Source organism: Oenanthe melanoleuca, chromosome 2 (assembly GCF_029582105.1).
Source record: "Oenanthe melanoleuca isolate GR-GAL-2019-014 chromosome 2, OMel1.0, whole genome shotgun sequence".
NCBI lineage: Eukaryota > Metazoa > Chordata > Aves > Passeriformes > Muscicapidae > Oenanthe > Oenanthe melanoleuca.
Genome location: NC_079335.1, coordinates 120,710,047 through 120,720,259, shown reverse-complemented (window position 1 = coordinate 120,720,259; position 10,213 = coordinate 120,710,047). Strand labels below are relative to the sequence as shown.

The following is a 10,213-nucleotide window of genomic DNA, read 5'->3' as shown; positions in this document are numbered from 1 at the left end:
CCAGCTTTCAAATGCAGAAAATGTTATTTTTTTCATCTGTTTCTGTCCCTTTGAAGGATTTATTTTGATAAGGAAACTGACTTTTAATATGATTCTTTGTTACGCCATATTAAACTGACCATGTCAGCATTACAGATTTGGAAAATATAGGCACACTAACTCAAAGGGCCACATAAGAAGTTTGTAGATTTTCTTGTACTTCTGGAATCAGTTTTTGTTATTTTTAAATTATATATTAAATAACCTATCATTAAGGTTCCTTGTAATGCAAGCATTTTGATGGTTCTATTTTACATTTAAGATAATACCATCGCTAGAGATTGCACCAATTTTATACAAATAACATTATTGTGTTTCTGAAAATTTATTGGACACATCCCATTCCATAGCCAGTGGCATCTGTTACAGCTAGAGATGGAAAATATGGGTTAATTAAAAGTAGTCTGCCTAAATCTGAGATGTCAGAAAAAAATGGATAAAAAACCAGAACACAAACTTAAACTAATTTTTAAATCCAGGTAATATTACTATTTTGAAGCATCTAAGACAGACTCCATTTTTTAGCTACTTGACTTTAAGCACTTCTAAAAGGCTTGGAGCCAAAAGAAAAGTTGGATGAGTGTGAGGAAAGAAAAACAACCTAGATCCAGTATTTTTGCCAGTCCTGCTGTTTGGAGACTCCCTCTGCCATTTGTATTTAATTTTCCTATCTTAGCACACATCGTCTTTCCAACAGCTTCTGAGAGACAAGACATGCATCTCCCCTGACATCACCCGGCAGGAAATTACCAGAAATAAAGGGCTCAGCCCTGCAAATATTTTGTCACGTGAGTGTCAGTGGGATATCCACGTGTACATCCTGGCTTGATCACTATCTAAAGCAGGCAAAGCAGGTGTATTCTGTAAATAACTCAGCCTAAACTGCATGTCTGCATTATACAACACATATATCAGCCAATTTTATTGAAGATGTTTTCAACTCATACTAGGTTGAGTTATTTTATCATGCTGTTTTTAATCATTTTCTTGCCTCAACTACTCATCCTCATGTAGCTATGTTATGAACACTGAACTGGGCATGACATGGAGATTCTGGTGTAATTCAATCATTAGAGAAAAAATAACATTCACATATGTTTATGTTTAGCTCCAATAAGAAGACAGTCAATCACTTTATACCAGGTTACATCAGATATGATTTTAATTATTCCTCTTGTGAAAAATACTTTTCACACAATATTACTAACTAAATCACTGCAAAATGAAATTAGTTTTACATGATTCCTACGAATTTGTAATCCTATGAATGCAAAAATCTATGCTTGAATGAATGATTTAAATTGGGAAGAAATTAAATTTTTCTTTAAAAAATCAAATAAAAATGAATATACCCCCTTAGGAATCTTTCAAACCTTCACACAAAAAACACAAATCTCCCATATCATAGGTGAACTGATTGCAATTCAGCATGATTCATGGTTGATTAATTCCAAGGAACTTAGAAGGTTATTCTAAAGTGCTGTTTCCATATTTAAGGTGGTGGTAGATCTGCTCTTTCAGTGGTGTTTATCTTTCAATGAAGTGATCCGCTTCATAATTTGGATTCCCCAGAATGCAGCACAGAGGGAAAACAAGACCTACAATACAGAATTTACAATTAGAATTAGAAACATTACAGGACGTTGGGTATTTTTTGATTTTCTTTTTCTATTGATCTGTAAACATAATGGGTGAAAACAGAGAAGCTGAGAAAAAAAACCCAAGAATTCTAGGTATACCAATAAATTCACTTTAGAAAAATATGCTTTCTTTTTTGTACTGCTCTTTACCGTGGACGTTCCTGTTGAATTTTGACATATGATCTGAAGAATGCTGACACTAAGTGGCATGATAGGGTATGACTAACCTTAAACTGGATCTATAGCAAAAGAACTGTTCTAACTGCAACACAACACATAAGTACTTATTCCCCAAGCTGCTGTTTAGGATGAGGTATAAGGTAGATTGAAAATAACTTAAAAGTGCAATACTCTTTATCTTGTTCTTAGCTCTTTGCAATTTTATTTTTTTTATTTGGTGAATTTATTGAGAGATCTAATACTTTTTTTTCAAAAGTTTATGTGCTGAAAAGTGCATTAGGATGAGTAGGAAAGACTTCAGAGTAGAGTCTAAATTAGGTAATGGTTCTGTTTAGAACCCGCAATGGAGCAAGATAAAATGCACATATGCACATGAGATATTTTGTATTTAGACTTTTCTGAAACGAACCTTTGTCTTTCACATAGAAAAAATTCTCTAACCTGAAAAATTGCAAAATTAAGGCAGTTGTAATTGGTTACTGAAGTGAATTTTTTTTCTGTATTAAAACAATTTGTTTATACTGAAAGATTTTAATAATGTCATTTTTTGCTTGTTAAAAGAAAGAGGAAATTTTGACACTAAATTTTTGAGTCAGGTTATAATAATTCTTTTTTCAGGTTAAACTGCTATCTAAAGGTCCTGCCTAGAAAAGCTCTAATTTTAACATTAACATAATTCAACATCCACCATTTAATAATGCATAGCCCAAAGGTCTACTTCTGTCTTTAACTACAGAGTCACTCACTGAAGTACATGGGATCAGAATGTCCAACATAAATAATAAATTACTATAATACCCAAAAGGTACTAATTTTTCATTTGGTGAAGGCAGTGTCTGCTCTGATCCCTCTCAGAATCTTTTCAGGACAGGTACAGGCTTCATGCAATGTATATGTTAGGTGTACGTGCTTATGCATGCTTGGTAGCACAAAATGAAAATAGCACAATATAGGAGTAAGCAAAATTCAAATAAAAAAAATTAAAATCCCCCAATTTTCTTTCAATTTTTCTGAATTTCAATTATTTTCATTGAAGGCTTTAATTCTATTTGAGCAGGAGTAGGCTGTCTACTGTGTTAAAAACCTCCAGTGATGCTGTTGGTACTGTACTAGTGGTCCTATTTGTAGGAAAGACTCATAAAGTGCTCACCAAAAGATTTTTTTTTTGTAGAAGTTTCAGACTTTAGGTATGAAATATTTAACTTATTTTTATTTTCTTGCACTATCACAAACACCTTGTAAAGCTCTATAGCTCTATTTTTATAGCTATGGAAAGTCTTTTTAACGAGTACTGCTTAAAACTGCAGTCACTCACTGCGTGTTTTGTGAGATTTCTCTATGCTGAGATGCTCTGCAGAAGAAATCTAACTACAAATAACTATCTGTATTTCTGATCTGGCTGTTATGTAATTGAGATGACTGTAAATTGTGATGTACATAAAACGATTACTTGCATACAATACACTCTTACTGTGGAAAAATTCTTTGCTGTGCTATCTCCAGAAACAGAACTTACCACTTGTCATAATTAGTACTTCTTTGACACATTAATAAACTTTTTTCATTCCTCACCTCAGAAAGATCACTCCTATTCCTGGAAGATGCATTAAATATAGAACTATTTCATTTTCAGAAGAAGCACATTTAATGACTGAGGTGCAGGGCACTTGTAGGGGATTAATGACTGTTGGGAGATGATGATGATCACCTGAAGAAGCACAGCCATGGGCCATTAAGCCCCAGGAAATGTCCTCAGCTAAAGATGGTTATTGCTATTATAGTCTGAAAATGAACAAAAATATCTCAGGTGAATTTCTCTTTTTTAAATGAAGTGATGCAGTTTCTTCTTTCTTAATTAAATTCTTTACTGTGAATTTCCTAAAGCATGCAATCAATGCTTGTGGGGGAGTATTTTGAATTGCAGTTATTATATCCAGAATGGAAAAGCACATACTGCAACACTGTGGATCTGCAAAACTAGTTTGGCTTCACAATTCTATAAAAGTATTGATTCACTGCCTATCATTGTCAGGACTGCCAGTACTTGATGAAAATAATGCAATCAAGAAGAAATAATCTGCAAGGTTCTGGGAGGTGGAGGGGCTAAGGAAAACCCAAACATCAGGATAAAAAATTAAGGGGCCACATCCTTGCTTGCATGACAGCAATTCTGGCTGTCTGCACTCTGTAATGCTGAGCTGCCCTGAACAGAGCCAGCTGTATGGGGCTACCAAGCAGAAACTTGCTGTGTAGGTTGGAGTTCAGTTTCTTTTGATTGCTGCTACATATTTTGGAGTTACAAGGCTTGACCCACTTGAATGAATCCTGCAATCAGGTGATGTCAGGAATGGAAAGCTCAGAGACGATACGTGCCAGAACTCTGAGCAGACAATAGTGTGGGCAGCAGGAAACAGAAAAAGAGCATTCCATCAGGCAAGCTGAACTATAGTTGACCAGTATTTTTTCTAATGCCCTTGGGAAAATATATTTCCTGAATCCTATGTGCAGATATTTTGTCTTTTCTATTCAACACTCTCACATGCTAATGGGTTAGGTTTTTTTCTTGGTTGTTTGGTTTTGGATTATTTCACTTTCTAAATTATTTTCACAGAAATTCTCAGTCCTTCTTATATTGTCCAAATCACTAATATTTGTCCTTTGATAAAAACATTCACACATTGGTTTCATAATTCAGCTGGTTTTGAAAGAATGAGAGAATTTAGTGTTATACCTTTTTTACACTGAATTAAGTTCCCCTACCAACAATATGACAAAAGAACAATAGTTTCACTTCTGTCTTAAAATGAAAAATTACTGTGGAGAATAGTTATATATGGAAGAAGTCTAAAAGCAGAATTTCTCACAACCCTATATTTAGCCAAGTTAAATGCAAACTTTTTGCCACCCTAATATAAACACTTGTTACATTTACCTGTTCAAGTAACTACAGATTAATTATAGACTGTCCTTTAGACTGCTAGAAGGGTACAAATATTTACATTACCTCCTTTCATACAGTCTATTTCCATACAGCCCATATTCTCTCCCTGAGTTGCAGAAATGCAAATAACATTATTCACAAGAACAAAGATGGCTTAACTAATGGATTGATTGAGTCTGCTCTTCACAGGAAATTCCCACCGGAGCAATCGAAGTTTATTAGGCTGTAAAGTACTTTAAAATCATTAGCTAAATTCAGGCACCCACTTCTGCATGATTAGCTTTGTTGCTGAACAATAATGTTGTTTTCTGCCATTTTCTCTTTTGTAATGTCTTTGTATATCTGAGATGCCTAGACATGATGTCTTTCTTTCCTCCTGCAGATTTCATCTGGATAGAATTAAAAGGCTTCAGACATTGGTCTAAAAATGTAGACAAATGTCCAAAGATAGTTCTGCCTTTAAAGAAGAGAAAGTGTCTTGAACCACACTACCTCAGATCCTTTCCAAAAATTATTCAATGATTCTCTGGCATTTCTCAGATTCTGCCCAGACATGTTCACCCCAAATTTTGCTGCAGAGACAATTTGCAACTGTTATTCACAACTTCTGGAGTACAACATCATATGAATGGGCATGCTTTGAATTCTCTGAACACCTCTGTGCTGGATAATGTATTCTTAGCTCTGGAGAGGGCTCAGGAAGATCAGCACATGCATATATTTCACTGAGTTTGCTGTTCACATCATCAATTGGACCTGGTACTGCCAAATATGATAAACAGTCAGTCCTCTCAAAGTGATGCTGAGTATTGTCAAAGTTATGTCACAGTAGTTAAACTGATACTACAAAATAAACATGACTAAGGCTCTTTTTATGTCCTTTACATACAAATTTGGACATGGCTTCTTCATAGGTACTAGACAACTTCATACCATGAATAGTAAGGATAGTGTAATTTTTAGACTTTTTCTGAGAAGGCTGTGTGAGTGTAATGTCACTGTCCTTTCCAACTAAAGATGGAGATCTTGATAAAAAGGCTGAAAAACTGATAATATTAATATCAATTTTTGAACAAACTACTTCAGATTTCACAAGTACCCAAATGATGCATTTTTCACCAACATCATATTTTTTTCCCCCATTTCTCAACAGATGACCATTACAGGTACTGAAATACACAAGAGGAGATAGAAAATTTATGTTTCATAAGTGGGGGAAGAGGTTTACTATTTCTGGAAGTCAGGATTTGGATAACAAACGTATGGATCTTCATTCTCAGGACAATGTTTGGAGACGAGAAGTCTGAGGCTAGTAGAGAAATGCCAAAACATTAGCAGCAAATGCAGAAATCACTAATCTTGTACAGTGCACAGACCAAGAAGACTGCACTTTAAAAGAAGTTGCAATAATAATAGATGGAAAGAGAAGCTAGGAAACAGGAAGATTCCTCTTCTGTGTGATGAGTCCCTTATACTTGGAAATATATGCAGAAGAAAGTGGGAAGCCGATTTTTTTTTTTTTTGGTGAAGGAATGTGGATACAGGGAAACAGGGACAGCTACAATAGTAGTGTCTACAAAGCTTTTGTTCAGTATTTCTGTAAAAGTATCAGAAATTCTCCATAAGGGTTCATGGCACACCTTCAGACTCCTGGTGCAGCAGACCTCACAGACCCAGCACACCCCTGACCTAGAACAAGGTGTGCATCTGATGTCCCTGCTCCTTGCAGGGAAGGTGGAACCAGACTATCTCTAGAGGTCCCTTCCAAGCCTAACTATTCTACGACTCTGTGATTAAGACCCTGTTGGCACATACAGGATTTAGCCAAGTATCTTCAACAGCCTCCAAGCATATTGATAGTTCACTCACAGTGGTTTCTTCTTTTATGACATACCCATTGCTTTTATACTTCACTATTAAGAAATAAAGAGAAAACAATAGGGAAGAGATATATACACCTCCTTTTTATTCTGTTAAATGTTTTAAACATTCCTTCTTTTATTAAAATATGGTCTGAGACTCTAAGGCTAGATAATGCATGAAAACACAGGCTGCAAAAGCCCAAATACCTTAGAAGGCTTATATTACCTACCCAGGAAAGACAAAGAAAGATTTGGAGAAAGAATATCTATTTCTCAGTTGCTTTCACAGCTGGACACATCCTCAGTATGAAATCAAGTGCACTGCAGAGATGCCTGAGCTAGCATGCACATAAGCTGCTAAATCTCAGCACAGCAGCACCAGCTTGACTCTGTCTTTCCTGGCATTGCACACAAGCTAGTAAGTCACATTCCTCACTTAAATACGTGGGGATTTTTGCACAGGCAGTGCTATTGCAGTTTTATTTAGACCTAAAATGGCTTATGTGCAAGCAGCATGTTATCTGGCATCATGTCCTTCACTCAGGAGAGGCAGTCCACTGCCTCTCAAATCACTTGTGTAGATAAATGTATCCTATTGAACTGTTACCTACAAAATACCTTCTCTCTTGAGTCATAGGATAATTCACAACCTAAGCACAAGGATTAGAAAGATTTTACCTCTTTCCCCAAAAGACAAAAATAGTTACTGAAGTGGGAAGCTTCCCTGTCAATCATACGAACAGGAATCCCAAAATATGCTAATTATTAAATCTTCACCTTGTGATAAGCTAATGCAAGCTGGAGACAGGATCAACATCATACTGGTTAACATGTATATAAACTCTATCTCTCCATTATAAAATTTGGCTCATAGTATTTTATTGAAACATCTGAGAATACTTTCTACAGTGTTACCTAATTCCATCTATAAATTTTTAGATCACCCTAAAATGTTCTTTTATCTCAAGTTGACCTTAAAGTAAAACCATGCTAAAGAAAAAAATCTTTTTTATCATTTAAAAACATTTTAAAATAACTTCTGAACTAAGTCTGTTACATAGTTTTGCAATTAATTTCCAAAAAAATGAAAATTAGTGTTTAGAATATATCTATCATCATCTGAGCTTAAAAATTTCATAAACCTGTGACCAAAATTTACAATTTACAATTTTCAGTTCTAGAGCACAACAGTATTTTAGTTTCTTTCACACTGTTTTAATTTTATTTCTGACACAACCGTTCTGAAAATCAAGTTCAAAGATCAAAAGTTTCAGAAGGCCTTAATTCTGAATGTCATCTTTTGTATTTGAAATGCTCAGAAAAGTTAACAAAACTGATGGTAAAATAAAATAAAAAACTTAGACAACCAGTAAACCAGATTAATACCAGTTTAATCTGTTGCAGGTTAACAGGCCAAATGATATTGAGTTATGAATTTCATTGTGAGTTCATTGAAGAAATGAAATATTTGAGAAAGCTGTCTCTCAGTCTGGCTAAATTTGTTGAGTTTATTACCTTAAACACAACTCAAACACAACTTGTAGGGTTAAACAGACATCTGCAAAAAAGGATTTCGCTTCACAAGATACTATGTAATTTATATGTAAAGAACAGTTTAATCTTCCTTATTAAAAAAAATGAAGCTCATTTTACATTAACTGATAGATTATTGCACACAGTTTGTATTTTATCAAATTTATATTGTTCTCTTTGGCTTAAAGAATTGAATGGTTTTAAATTCAGTATTCTAAGTGAGAAAGGATGTACATATATATAAGAATAAGGGTACAGTTTTTCTATGGTCACGGCTGTAAGAAATGTTTAGGTACCATACTGCTTAATCCTGCTTTGAAGAAAATTTTGATTAAAAGATGGGACACATTCATTTAAAGGAGCAATGCAGATGGGAGCTCTCCTTTATGCCTTCATCCTTGCTTGAAAATACAGAGAAATTACCACTATATGGGAAATAAAAAATAAAGGTAGTTTGTACATGGAAGAAAAATTGCTAAACATAACATTTCAGAATTTGGACAAGATAGTACCTGGCTGTGTAATATTTTCCAAAGAGGCATCTACAGACATATTTCAATCTCTTTAATCCCTTCATTTTTATTTCAATTTAATACAATACTATACTCAAGCGATATTCAGTGTCCAACCTCTCCATCATTAGCAGACATAAAATATTCTTTGTTTCTATAAGGATGCCTCCATTTCAGAGTGTAGCTGTAGTGCATAACCCCTCTGGCAGGTGGTGAAGAGAACCAACAGTGCTCTGTCCGCCTGAAGAGCTCTGACAAAGGTGCTGCAAAGTGATCTCCACTCACTGGTATACTAAATATCCTCTTGAGAGAAGGCTGACTAGCTATGAGCTCCAAAATGGAAATTTTTCCATTGTATGTGGGGAAAAAATATTAAAAAAGTAATCCCAGCCTTTAAGTATAACCCACAGACATTAGATCACTGATGGGAAAAACTTTGCTGCAGATGTTGAAAAGACGTGATGGGGAAAAGCTGGCTACTGTGACTAATGGCAAACGTGAAAAAAAGGATTAAGAATGTGCAGAGAGGGATAAAACAATTGAGTGACAAGCAGAAGGGATTTCCAGTCCAGTGAAGAAACACCAGAAAAGTATTCAAGACAGACGGTGGAAGATCAAGGCTAAAAGTCACTCTGGATGGAGATTGCTCTTAAAACCAGCATGTCATAAGGAGAAATTAATCCTTTAATTGAAAAACGGAGAACACAGAAGGCTGTTCTCAGCATTTAAAAAATCAAATCAAGTCAACCAATTTCTGAATGAAGGAAATGGCTCAATATTCATTGATACCATAAGGGACAAAGCTTGCCACGGAAGACACGTGTCCAGGTTAAAGATGGAACACAGCCATCCTGCTGGCCAGCCCTTTTTTGAGGCCAATGGCAGTAAACTGTGACTGTTTTTAAGTTTTTAATTTCAAGGAGAAGAAAAATATGCTGAGGTCGAACCAGCCCACTGTCCATTCCTTCACATGGAAAAATAGATGTTGATTTCTCTCTTCCCTGCTCTCAAGACTCTTCCTGTGGTGCAGTTTGTTGCTTCTATTCTTGTCTAGAAAACCTCCCATTTATTTCAAAACCTCAATATCTTTCAACCATATAAAATAAATTGTTATTGACATTAACCACAGATGTATTCAAGTGAGCTAAATTATTCATATTTCCACTTATTGTATAAATCCAATATAGTTGTATTGTTTAATTAGGTTAGAGGAAAAAAACTACATGGAAGTAATCTATGTGACTTTTTACTAGGTAAGCTAGGTGACTACAGTCCAAACGAAACTTCTGTATGGAAGGTGCAGAGCTGAGTAGGAGAAGACACAGCCAGAAAGGAAGAATCAAAAGATTATGTCACAGAATGAAAGAGAAATCAGAATTGTGATGAAAAAGCAGGCACTTACATTATAACATTTCTAAAATATATTTTAAAAAATAGCAACACAAAAATTTAAATCTCTCTCTTTTCCTGGAATATATGAGATTCATAATAGTTTTTTAAAAATCT

At 34.9% G+C, this 10,213-nt stretch overlaps 1 protein-coding gene across 1 annotated transcript in view; it reads right to left on the bottom strand.

The window, feature by feature from the left end:
• Nucleotides 1-502: 502 nt before the first annotated feature.
• The window catches only part of AGMO (alkylglycerol monooxygenase), a 186,390-nt gene continuing 176,679 nt past the window's right edge, over nucleotides 503-10,213 (bottom strand). Inside the window, exon 13 of the mRNA XM_056483504.1 lies at nucleotides 503-1,637. Coding sequence (XP_056339479.1) covers nucleotides 1,557-1,637 — 81 coding nt within the window. The 3' untranslated portion in view covers nucleotides 503-1,556. The remainder of the gene's footprint in view (nucleotides 1,638-10,213) is intronic.